The sequence below is a fragment of the Chiloscyllium punctatum genome, chromosome 19 (genome assembly GCF_047496795.1).
Source record: "Chiloscyllium punctatum isolate Juve2018m chromosome 19, sChiPun1.3, whole genome shotgun sequence".
Taxonomy (NCBI): Eukaryota; Metazoa; Chordata; class Chondrichthyes; order Orectolobiformes; family Hemiscylliidae; genus Chiloscyllium; species Chiloscyllium punctatum.
In genome coordinates this window covers 80,931,285-80,944,914 of record NC_092757.1, presented here as the reverse complement: position 1 = coordinate 80,944,914, position 13,630 = coordinate 80,931,285, and the positions used below count along the sequence as shown (strand labels likewise).

At 39.6% G+C, this 13,630-nt stretch overlaps 1 protein-coding gene across 2 annotated transcripts in view; it reads right to left on the bottom strand.

Moving 5' to 3' along the window:
- Positions 1 to 261: 261 nt before the first annotated feature.
- The window catches only part of vps53 (VPS53 subunit of GARP complex), a 230,504-nt gene continuing 217,135 nt past the window's right edge, over positions 262 to 13,630 (bottom strand). For both annotated transcript variants that reach the window (XM_072589817.1, XM_072589818.1), the window contains 2 exons: positions 8,584 to 8,688; positions 262 to 4,356 (listed from right to left, as the gene is read on the bottom strand). In XM_072589817.1, the coding sequence (XP_072445918.1) occupies positions 4,186 to 4,356; positions 8,584 to 8,688 (276 nt within the window). In that variant the 3' untranslated portion in view covers positions 262 to 4,185. The remainder of the gene's footprint in view (positions 4,357 to 8,583; positions 8,689 to 13,630) is intronic.

The following is a 13,630-nucleotide window of genomic DNA, read 5'->3' as shown; positions in this document are numbered from 1 at the left end:
ATTAAATATTTTGCATGCAAGTGTCACATGGTATAAGTTCAAGGTGATAGTGTTTTATGGCAGTGTTCTCAATAATAGGTTGTGGACAAAAATCAACAATATACAATTGCTCCTTTTTTCCCTTCTTGGCTGCTTTCGTAAGCTGTTTAATTAAATCAATTATTTATATTTATGTTTGCTTATATTAATATTAAAACTGATTATAATCAGTTAATTGACACAACCCTAAATATCACACCAACACAAATAAACAACGACAAATGAGATAAATATATCTTTACTGGCCTGCACGATGAAATAATACGCAAACAGCTCCAACACTGCAGTTATCACCCAAAAATACACCACACAGCATCACACAACGTTTAAACCGTTCTGCATTTCTGAACTGTACACCCATGTTGGAAGTAGTGAATCTGGACATAAATCAGAAATAAGTAACATAAAATTTACATCCTGAAATCAAATATATAAAAGTCCAGTGGAAGAACCCAGATTTAAATAAACTTAAGTGCTACACAAACCAGGGAAAATTAAGAAAATCCATTCCAAGATAAACGATGTTGCTTGTAAGGCTTTTCATTTACACTGGGACATAACGCAAGATGGATATTGTTTCTCCAGACACAGCCAGTGTAAAAGACAATAATAATGGAGCCAAGTACCAAGACTGATTTCTCTAAACATTGGTTTACCACAGAGTTTTTGCTTTCTTTAGGGTTGTGAATATCTCCCTCAATTCCAAAGTTTTTGCTTTGGACCAGGCTGTGAATACAAAGTTTATGGTGTAGCTTGCAATCCCATAGCCTGTCTGGGTGGTGGTCACCAATGCCTTGCACATTGTTTCAGTGGATGGTATTAGGTTTCCTCACAAATATCAAATGGCCACCTACATAGCTTTAACGTGTTTTTTGAAGTTAAAGTGGCATGTTTCTTATTCTTGCACAAAACAACAAAAATATTTTACTTAAGTCTCAAAAGCAAATGATTGAAAGCTGCATGCAATAGGTATTCAACAGATCTATTCAGTAAAAAGAACTGGTCTTACTCTTTCACATCTGACACCCCAGAGCAGTCTGCATCAGTGAAGAGCAGTTACTGAATTTACTTAATTCCAGTATCTTGTGTCAGTAATTATTTTATTAAAATCTGAAGTTTTAACACAAGTTCCAAAGACTTTCCCCAATGGGTGCAGAATTGTGCTGCACATATTTAGAATTTTTGATCTTGGTTCTATTTCTGGTGAATTAGTTCTGCTTAACAGATCACAGTTGGGCCACAATAACCGGGCAGATGATCAGGACGGGGGTGGGGAGAGAAGAGGAGAGGAATAAGACATCTCAAAGGTTCCATTCCTGATTGCTACCCAGGTGTCTTCTGGATGTAAGACAAAAGAGATTATTGATGGGTACGTGCTGGACTGTACTGCTCCCTTTAGTAGAACAACCTACGAACATTCACTGCCTGGAACACTGCACCTGAATAAGGTACTGACAGGCTGCATATATCTATGAAACTGTACCCAGCAAGCATTAGTGCCTTCACAAGACAGAGAGAATAAATTAGTGTATAAACTTGAAACAGTATCCACCCCATTAGGTATATTTATCTGTGTGCTAAGAATGTAACAGAGAGAGAAGTTACTGTTTTTTTAAACCAGGTTTAAAATAATGTGCATTGGCAATTTAAAAAAATTATTATATCCCCATATCTTTGAAGTCCTTTGCATGAATTGACAATGACTGTTCAAGTTTAACACTGAGCAGTTCCAAAGGAATTACAGTCTACTCAATAATTCAAACCTATTTTTTGCGCTAGGTAACTTAAATGATCTGATTTAAATTAAGCGTTGGAATGTAGTGCAAACACATTGAACTGTCAGAAATTTGAATAAAGTTACTCTGAATAATTGTAGCCTATACATGTTGATACAAGTAAAATTGTTCTGACAACAGTACTGCATTATTATGAATTCCATAAGGAATACAGTAGAATTTTATTTACAGAAAAACCAGAAAATGCAACCTAGCAGTTCCAAAAACAGTTTCTCGCCCCATATAACAGAAATCCTGCTTGTAAGTGTTTGTGTTATGGTGGTAAGGATATGATATATTTAACAGCTTCTGCTCTTGAAATAACAGAAACGAACTTCTCAGGAAATTTAAAATCTCACTTACTTTGAAACCAGCATCAATTTTTCTCAGATCAGACTGAGTATGGGTTTTATACAAAGGTACAGTTCTTATATTCACTCCCAACAGCCAGTTTCATCCTTCAATACTGGGCTGATGAGAATTACAACTTTTTCCATTGCTTAATGCTGTGGGGCAGTATATGTTATGGGCACCTACTTATTTGGATTTGCAGATGCCAGTGTTGGACTCGGTTGTACAAAGTTAAAAATCACAACATCAGATTATAGTCCAACTGGTTTATTTGGAAGCAGATGTTTGATGAAGGAGCAGCGCTCTGAAAACTAATGCTTCCAAATAAACCTGTTGGACTATAACCTGGTGTTGTGAGATTTTTAACTTTGCTTATTTGGAACTAGTTTGAGACTTACAAATTTATATCACTTGTCACTCTTCTAGTTCCTGAGGGCTTTCAATGTGAGCATTACTCAAGATCAAACCCAAGACACAGAGTGAAATAAAAGTATTCTCACTCTCAATGTCCCTAGTCCTTTTATACAACACCCAATGGTAATGCTTATCTGTGAATTCGATTATTTGAACTGCCCTTCTCCCACAAGCTCTTCTGTCAGAGATTTTATTTTCTGTATGAGCAAAGACTGACATTAACTTTAGCATTCAATTCAGAAACTAAGTTAGCACAAACTTTTGACATTCCACTTGGTGAATCAAACACTCAACTACTTGAGTTACTGTTCTGCCCTAGTTCATTTTAGTTCATTTAAATAGCATGAGGATTTCATAAGCATCCACCATATTTTATATGTATGTAATGTTGCCTTTCCACAAAGAGTTAAAAATATATGCAATTATGCTGCAGATATAATAAGTGGTCTGCTTTTGGATCTCTAGGACCACACGGTGAGTAAGGGGATTGGACACAGTTTGCATTCACGGTTCATGTAATCATAGAATCCCTACAGTGTGGATCAGGCCATTTGGCCCAACAAGTCCACACTGACCATCCAAAGAGTAACCCACTCAGACCCATTCCCCTACCTTCTACTCTACATTTTACCCCTGACTAATGCAGCTAACCACCACATCTCTGGACACTATGGGCAATTTAGCATGGCCAATTCACCTAATCTGCAAATCTTTGGATTCTGTTCCATCAAATTATCAACAAGGCAATATCCTGATATCAAGATTCCAATTCCTAATGCAGCAGTGGAACTTTTTTGCAATTCAACTGCTAACAGCATCGTTCTGAAAATTTCTGGAGTGAATTTCAGAAAATACACTCCAGGATGTGACGGAACGTCAACACTGAACATGTTAAATGTACAGTCTTTCCTTTGAATTAAGTGAAATTGTACCAGTCAGTTAAACAATTTGGGTTTCCGTGATTAGTATTTATATGAAATTTCCAGTTGTTCAAGTACATATACATAATGGGTCCATTCCAATTCTGACAAAACGGGACTATGTTAATTCATGAAGAATGGGCACTGCCTTTATAATTCCAGCCAACTGCTGAGGGGGTCCACTGCATCAAACGCTTGGTTCACTTCAGCTCCGTGACTGCATTTGGCCCATTAGGAACACAAAGCTATCCTCTGTGCAAAATACATTAAAACTCGCTGATTGTAATTTTATACACATTTATGTGAATTCTGAACCTCTTGTGCAGTGGCAGAATGTGAAACTTCTCAGGCAGCTCAGAATTCTGACTCAAACCCAGAGTAATAGAAGAGGTGGACAATGAGTAGTTGGGGCCAGTCTCTATATTGTGGTTGGTTGGAGAATTCCTCAGCTGGAAAGATGACTGTAATTGCAATAGTGAATTAACATCTCCAGGAACAAAAACAAGATAAACAGGATGGTTGCTGCTTCTGTGACACAGACTCTGACAGAGAGGAAAGAAGAGTGAGGAGGGGGACAAGATATTGAGGATAAGATGCAAGGAGAGGGGAAAAGTTCCTTTGTCACATTAGCAACTGGAAGAGCTGATATTTCAGAAAAGCCTGATCTGTGCAACATTGAGCTTCATTTACAGCCGCTTTTTAATGAGTTTTTCCAGTTTACGGATCCTGGAAGATTCCTGTTCAGGGGACGGTGCAGATAACGACGTTGTTAAATTGTTCTCTCCACCTGAAGGAGGAGTCGGTAGCCTCTGTCGGAAAAGTTCCAGCATGCTGCTTTGTTCACTGCGCTTCAGACCCTGCAATACCAAAAAAATGGGGACTTGTAGCAAAATGACAAGCAGATTTACACATCGACTGTTTAATTATACTTACATTTATTCTGACAAAAGTCCTATTGTAGAAGGCGGTGGGAATAGTACAGTTGCATCAGAGACAAGATGGATAAAGGTGAAGTGGAATGGAGTAGTCGATTGTGCTTACGGGGTTAGAAGAATCATCGAGGGAGGAAACATGTGGAGCACAAACAATGACACAGACCCACTGGGCTGAACGGTCTGTTTCCATGCTGTACCTCCTATGTAATTATTCCACGCCTTGTTTAAGGTAGTTGGTTATCTCCGTCTCAGTGACTGCACCTTGTGCAGTATCTCTCAGTACCTCACCCACAGAGCTGCAATTTGGTGCGCTTCACTAATTAAAAATAGAGTTTAATTTTCAGTTGCTCATGATTTTATGGTTTCAAATATAAATTATGAAAAATTCCATTTGAATTGTTTTTACTGGAGTATGGCAGACTTGAGGAGATGTAATTAGAGGGCAGTGCTCCAATAAACTGCTATTAAATGAAAGAATGTAAATTCTCACCAGTAATTCTCCAATTGATGAGTTTGCAATATTGGGCATGCTGGCAAGGACAGAAGTGAAGAGTAAGACTGAGAAGAGGCCAGCTTCTGAGGAGCTACGGGTTTGGGAGTGGGGAGCAAAACTACATGATGATTTACAATTATCTTGGCTCCTGTGACTGACCTCTGCACGTTTTTAATTCATCATTCATTCTTGGCTGTAACACTGACATCTACTTCAAATCCACCAAATCCCACAGCTACCTGGACTACACCTCCTCCCAACCCCCTCCTGTAAAAAGGCTATGTCTTATTCCCTATTTCACTGCCTCTGCTGTATCTGCTCCTGGGAGGAGCAATTCCACTCCAAACATCCAAAATGGCCTCCTATTTCAAGGATTGCAATTTCCCCGCCCACCTGGTCAATAATGCTCTCCAGTGCATCTCCTCCACTTCTGCATTTTCACCCTTGAACCTACCCCTCCAACTGGAACAAGGATAGAACCCCCCTGGTCCTCACCTTCCACCCCAATCTCCCGATACAGTGCATCATCCTCCACCATTTCCACCACCTACAATCAGGCCCCACTACCAGAGATGTATTTCCCTCCCCATCCCTATCAGCATTCCAGAGACCATTCCCTCTGTGACTCCTTCGTTAGGTCCACGCACCCCCATCCTGCACTCCCAGCACCTTCCCCTGCCACAGCAGTGTAAAACCTGCACCCAGACCACCCCCCCTCACCTCTGTCCAAGGCCCCAAATAATCCTTCCACATCTGGCAGAGATTTTCTTGCACATCCAAACACCTCATTTACTGTGACTTGCTCTCGATGTGGTCTCCTCCACCACTGGGGAGGCAGGAAGCCGACTTGTGGAACGTTTCAGAGAACATCTCTGGGATACATGCACCAAACGACCCCACTGCCCTGTGGCCGATCACTTCAAGTCCCCCTCCCACTCTGCCAAGGACATGCAAGTCCTGGGCCTCCTCCACCACCAAATCCTAGCCACCCGACACCTGGAGGAAGAACGCCTCATCTTCCACCTTGGGACCCTCCAACCACACGGCATCAATGTCAAAGGCTGAGAGACTTGGGTCTGCTAAGAGGGGATTTAATAGAGACATACAAGATAATCAGAGGAATAGATAGGGTAGACAGTGAAAGTCTTTTTCCGAGGATGATGACGTCAGCTTGTACAAGGGGGCATAACTACAAATTGAGGGCTGATAGATTTAAGACAGATGTCAGAGGCAGCTTCTTTACTCAGAGTGGTAAGGGTGTGGAATGCCCTACCTGCCAATATAGTTAACTCAGCCACATTAGGGAGATTGAAACAATCCTTAGATAAGCACATGGATGATGATGGGATCGTGTAGGGGGACGAGCTGAGAATAGTTCACAGGTCGGCGCAACATTGAGGGCCAAAGGGCCTGTCCTGCGCTATATTGTTCTACGTTCTAACAAGCGATTTATACAAGTTCAACATCACCTCCCTACTCTTATACTCTATGTCCCTATTAATAAAGCTGAAAAAGTATCCACTAATCATACTCTGTTGTTTATAAATCACTCAGCCAATTTTATTTTGTTTAACTAAGAGACAATAAAGATTCTGGACAGGTTTCTGCTGCAATTGCAGAATCTGGGCACTAAGGGATGCCACTGAGATCCATGGCAAACAAATCCACGTATGTGTTTGCAGCTTCAGCAGCTTTGCCTTAAAGTTTATGAGCTGAAGACTAAACTACAGGACTGCGACACAGAAGGGAGGGGAAATGTTACCTGGACACTTTATTCCAGAAAGGGGTTACACTCCTCAGAACAGGATCTTGAGATTTGGTCACTGGTCAGGGAAAGGAGGGTGGGACTGTAAGTGAGACAGGTCAGTGGAGAGGAGGGGAAGAGCCTAGCCTTTGCAATTGTAACAGGTTTGCAGTTCTTTCAGCTTGTTCAGATGAGATTGGAAGCTGCAAAGAGGATGAGTTAATTGACCATTGCATAGCAAGCTACTCAAATAGGGTGAGCAAAAAGGGAATGTAGTGTATTGGAGACACTTATAGTGAGGGGGATTTAGATTGTTCTCAGCAGCAAAGAGCACAGGTCCAGAAGGCTGTGTTGTCTGCCTGCTGCAGGGTTCAGGATATCCACTTGGCATTTGAGAAGCATGGGTGGTGGAGTTGTTGTGCACTGTGCAGATACCAATGGCATAGGCAGGACAAGGAAGGTGATTTTCCAAGTCAGTATAACAGGCTAGGCATTGAATTAAGCAGAACCTCAAAGAATCTGAAATCTCTGTCTGAAAGACTGGTGTGGTAGAAGTGGGTTCTAGTTTAGAGGCACTGGTATTAGTATTGGACAAAGCAGGGTCTGTACTGCTGGGACAGTCAACATCTAAACCATACTGGGACTAGTATTCAAGCAAGCAATATAACTAGGGAAGTAGAAAGGACTTTAAACTAAACAATGGGGATAAACAATCACATTTAGAAAGATGTGGTAAAGCCAAGAGTAGAAGCATGGTGAGAGAGAAATATATTATAGAAATGATAAATAGATTATAACGGTCAGGGAAGGAGAGTACAAATCTAAGAGTAAATCATCAGAAAAGACGAGAGGTTGCAAACAAAATAAGAGAAAATTAAAGACTCTGTTTTATTATTTTCCCCACCTCTCCTGCCACCTTTAATGATCTGTGCTCAAATACACCCAGGTCCCTCTGCTCCTGTGCCCTTTTAGACTTGTACCCCCAACTTATATTGTCTTTCAATGTCCTTCCTACCAAAATACATCACCTCACATTTCTTTGCATTGAACCTCTCAACTTGCCACTCCATGAACTTGCCTATGTCCTTTTGGATTTCTGCATAATCCTCCTCAAAGTTTACAATTCTTTCATATTTTATCTCATCTGCAAACTTTGAAATTATCCCCAACACACCAAGATCTATGGGGAATTGAAGTCCCCATTATAGCGACTCAATAATGTTGGCAATGCTGTATAACTTTCCTGCAGATTTGTTCTTCTCCATCCTTCCCAATAGTTGTTGGTCTGTAGAGTACATCGAACAATGCAATTATATTCTGTAGCTCTATCCAAATTGACTACATTGTTGAACCCTCTGATACATCCTCTTTCACCAGCACTGTATTGCTCTCTGGAACTAATACTCCTCCTCCTTTCCTTTCTCTCTTTTTTTGAATATATTGTAACCACCAATATTTAACAGCCAATCCATAAGACCTAACAGCAGAATGGCTGATCTGATAGTCCTCAACTCCACTTTCCTGCTCATAGTGAATGCAACCCTAGACATATGAGGACTGAATTTTATATTCAGTTTGAAGCAGAGACTTTTATTTAAATAAGAGCAAGTATGAGGGCACTAAAACAGAGCTGGATAAAGTTACTGGAATTAGGTCAATTGAAATGAAGTGGAAAATATTCAAGGATATAAAAACAAACAGAGGAGAGGCAAATCAGAAAATGGGTGGAATATTAAAAAAGTAAAGAATGACCTAAAGATTAATAAGGAGGGGAAAATTAGAATACAAAAGCTAGATAGAAATATTTTTAAAATTTTTATAAATTTTTTTGAAAGCATAGTAAACAAGTGCTGGTCCTATAAAAATTGAATCTGCGGAATTAATAATGGAAAATATGCTTCTACGACCTCACCTTCATGTCAAGAACTTTCTGGAATGTTTCTGTGCTACAATCAGCCAGGAGTTTGATGTAGTTATCGACAAACACCACAGATGCTTCATGAGGTGCCATTACCACCTATAAGTTTGAGAGAAAATAAATAGTTAAAATATGCTTTAGGAAAGTTGCCCTCAATCATTTTGACCATTGTTTTACCAAAGAAAAAAGACCTTTGTTTACAAAAGACCATTTCTCACAAAGCCTTCAAATACAATGTTTGATATATGCCATGAACACAATGAGATTTATATTTTGCCTCATCAAACCTAAAATGCATATATTTTTGTAGACAACAAGAACCTATGAACCAAAATGAAATCAATTGGAAAGTTACCTAGTTTTGGTTAAATAAAGAACTGTGGCCCATGCATTGTTCATTTTAACACCCACAAGTTCGATAAAGGAATATGTGGAGCATAGGATTCACCACAATTTGACCTTTAATTCTTTGACACACACTATGTTCTTTATAGCCATCTTCAAACCACCAATTTGGCTATCTTTTCTTCATTTTGACTATTGTTGGTGTCCTTGCTTTGGTCTGAAGGAGAAAATAGTGAGTGGATTGTAATTTCGCCATTGCTCCAAGATATAATACCATGGGGCAATACTGACATTACTGAAAATGTGTTGCTGGAAAAACGCAGCAGGTCAGGCAGCATCCAAGGAGCATGAGAATTGACGTTTCGGGCATGAGGCGTCATTCAGGAACCTACCTTAGATGCTTTCTGACCTGCTGTGCTTTTCCAGCAACACATTTTCAGCTCTGATCTCCAGTATCTGCAGTCCTCACTTTCTCCTAGCAATACTGATATTGCCAGTTGTCTCCTTAAACTATAGAAGTACAGAACTTCGTAATACAGTGATTTACATAGTGGGCTGATGAAGAATTAACAATGAGAGCAACCTGCCATTGAGTCTGATCCGTATCCTATTTTGACACTATGCAACGTAAAGCCACATCGTTTGAAAAACCTTTCAGACTCGAGGGCAGAAGATGCACAGACTCACCTCGACAGGCCTGAGTAACACAGTGCCATTGTAGAACAGAAAGTACAAATCTCCTCTTTTTACAGGTACAGAATCATTTTGTAACTATTTCTATTAGATTCAAACAACTTTAACATGTTATTTACAGTATAAATATATTTCATTTACAACATTTCAAATCTTTCAGAATCACAGAAAACAGGACTAGGCTATTCGCTCCATAATGCCTGCTCCACAATTCTGCATGCTCACACCTAGTCCTCTATCTCAATGCATATTCTCCCCATAGCCATTCACACCTTTAGCCTCTAGAAATCAGTTCCACTGCCTTTTGTAATGGAGAAGTTCAAAAGGTTCATCATGGTATGGGCGAAGGAAATTCTCAATTCAGACTGAAATGGGCTACTGTGTATCCTGAGAATATTTGTCCTGTTTATTTAGTGCTATTACATTGTACACCTAGAAACTGTAATTTCCTGTATAACCGTGGCCATCTCAATTTGTAACATAATCAAGTGGATCCACCATTTAGGTTGGGATCAGGTAAACTGTGACATGGTTTTCCCTCGAGAGATTTACTTGATTTTCCTCAGGCCTTGCTCCAACTGCAGTGGACAGTTTTGCAAATCTACTCCCAGGTTCACAATGCAAGAACATCCTGGATCAATCCCAAACCGCCCACCCAACATTAACCATAGCTAAGATAGCTTGTCAATAAGATAAAGCTATGTTTAATTGGGCCAGCTTGTTTTTTAAAACTGTTGCTCCAGTACTGAATTAAATGAAGTATTGGTGTCTGTAAGCAAATCCAAAAAGTTCTAATCGTTTTCAATTGGACAGCTAATTACAGATATTAATAGTTTCAACTCTCCAAGCCATAGGAATAGGAGTAGGCCATTTTACTCTAGTTTTACACCTTTCAGTTTCATGGTTAATCTGTAACTTAACTCCATCTATCTATCTTGGTCTGTATAAACTTAATATTCTTGTGCAGCAAAATTCTTGAACAAGCAAACTAACATTGGGTTGCTTCATTTAATTACAAATGAATTACATCTGTGATAAACTGTGATCCTGCAGTATTACAAATATAAAGTACAAGAGTTTTAGATACACTGGTAGACTTTGCTCTACATAGATGTGTGGACAAATGCATTACACCACAAAACTCAATTCAGTTCTGCTGCTTAGGTGGATCTTGAACAATAAAATCTAATTACCATTGCCAGAGTGAAGGCAGAGGTTAATTACAGATTCAAACATGTTTATTAAATTTAAACTCCAAGATAATAACAGGCTATCTTTTTAAGATTGGTTTGTATCTGAAATGGTTGCATCTGGCACGTTCTCAGCCAATACGACTGAAAAAGCTCGAGTAAACAGGAGCAATGATCTCACATTTTGTTAGTCCGACATCAAACAGGCTTGCAACAATTGTCCGACAATCAATGGCAAACACCAAGCAGATGACTCCTTTGAGGTAATCAATTCCAAAAGAGGAATAAATTGACCAAGTTATGTTGTTCCTCTTCTCAAACTGTTATACTCAGGTTTTATTTAGATTTGTTCGTTAAGATTTAGTCACGTTAAGGCACACAGCAGAAACTTACAACATTGAACTGAGGGACAGCAAATGACAACTATCACATCCACCTTCACTGCAGAGTACTTCACATTAACACAACCTGAAAACAGAAGCAGTAGGTCAACAACGGTGAACTTTAAGGACTTATTTTAGGGAAAAAGAATGGAAAAATAACGTAAACTGTACACTTGCCAATTCACAGAAAACCTACAAACTAAAGTGAAAGACCAAGGTTTTCACAGGAGTATATGGAACTTTAGATTGTCCATCACACTCTTACTCCTCATCTCCTACTGACTGGAGCCATTGGTAGATTAATTTAGCCACAATCATGGCCATAGGATTATTTAATTGTTGCTAACACAATTTTTCCAAAAAGATAACCATCTAAATCAGTCGGAATGGATGATGGTGCCAGTCAATTCATCTATCTTAAGTAATGAGAAACTGTCTAAAATCAAAATACGTTGTGTTGGATCTTTTGATTTAGCATTTAAAGTCATATTTGCATGGATGACAAAAACCTGGATTCAATACCAGTTAATGTTTCATATGATTTGGATAAATAGCTTCTATATTCATAAGTTAGCCTTAATATAGGTTGCCAGCTGTTGTCGATTACCATGACCAATTATCTGTGATTTAATTTGAAATGCAAAGAAAAGCTGCTATGGTGTGTTGGGATTGGCAATCACATGGCAATAAATGGCAAGACAACAAATGGTAGCGTTCCTAGCTCTGAGCCTGGAGACCCAGGTTAACATCCCACCTGCTCTAGAGGTATGAAATTACATCTCTGAATAGGGGGATTAGAAAATACCTATAATCTATATCAAATCCATGTGTAACACCCAAATAATATGTATCAAACCCTCCCTCATTCACTGCTGAGTACGGAGGGAAGCCGAAAGTTTGCTTTCATTCTGTTATAGGAGCTTTGTTATGCAACAATTCTGATTAACAAAATCTACATTTGTTTTGTTGGCACATCTCTCAACTTCCAACAGAAAACAATAAAAAACAAAAACGAGACTCCAACAAAACAATAAACATCTTGAGTCCTTTTCCCACAAAGCCAACTATGTCAACTAGACAATGCAGACTTTGAAGGTGGCAAATGCCTTCCACAAAATTAATAACTTGTAAAATTAATTTGATAACTTAGACTCTTGGTAGATGAATAAATAAATAAATATCTCTTTAAATTGGTTTCAACTAACCTTTTGCAATATCTTGCCACTTTCCATCAGTATACTTGAACTGGATCAGTCTACGGGCACATTCTTGGTGCTTACAACTGGTATTCAGGCTTGTGACTGCTGGATGAACACTTAACGCCCTCAGGTCTTTTACCCATTCTCAACTGAGCACTTACAGCAAAATATGACCAACAAGGGTTAATATTTAATGGCGGTCTTGCCTGCCAGCTTGAGAGCTAGTGAGAGCCCTGCATTGCCTCTTTCAGGGAAGGCCAAAGGATCCCAGGAATGGAAATCCCACCTGCTAAGAGCTGCCAGCCAATAAAGGCCAGTGGATCCACTGAATGGCAGCACCAGCAGAGAAATGGTGACTATCACCTGTACTACACCCATCCAAAGGCTTAGGATTATCGCTGGATCACAGGCCACAAGTGAGGGATGGGAGAAGGACTTCACAGGATGGGGCTGTTGGCAACAAGAGCCAATGGGGTTGGTTCCTAGAAGGAAACACCCCCACCCTCTCCCAACCAACCAAATCCCAATGTTGGAGCCCTTGATAAGGTACTGAATGCCTTTGACAAGAGGGTCCCCAATTAATTAAGGATTATTTGCCCACTTAAAAACTTCAAATGGCATGGAGGGAAAGGCTATTTTTGTGCCAAAAATGTAACTAGAGTGGAGATGAAAAGATGAAGGGTCTCCTGCACCCAACTCCTTAAACACTAACACATACAGTCACAGGAAGGGCATTAAATTCTGTCCAAGAATCATACTTCCAGAAATTTAGAAGTTTAAAGTATGAAGAGAAACAGACTGGGGAGATAAAGTCTAGTGTTATTGGATTTGTCTAAAAGTTTGGAACAACAACCGATACTAGTTCAATTATTAATTTTAAATGTGAGACCAATAAATCTTTGTCAATCAAAAGTGTCAAGGGATATGGTGCAAAGGCAGATTCACCGAGTTACAACACAGTTCAGCAATTGAATATAGAAACAGACTTCAAGTATTATATGAGCTACTCCTGTTCCTAAGTATTCAAGGGGTACAGAGACTCAGTCAAGCGGACTCCTGCCCTGATCCTGATGCCACCCAAATGCATTTTCCAACAGCATCAGGGGTGAGAGTAGTAGTTTTCCTTTCCCAGTGTAAGCCATCTGAGGGATCCATTCTATTCTGCTGCCTGCAATCAGCTAATGCAATGCAAATTGGAAAATCAAAACCTGGGACCCTTTTGATAGATTTA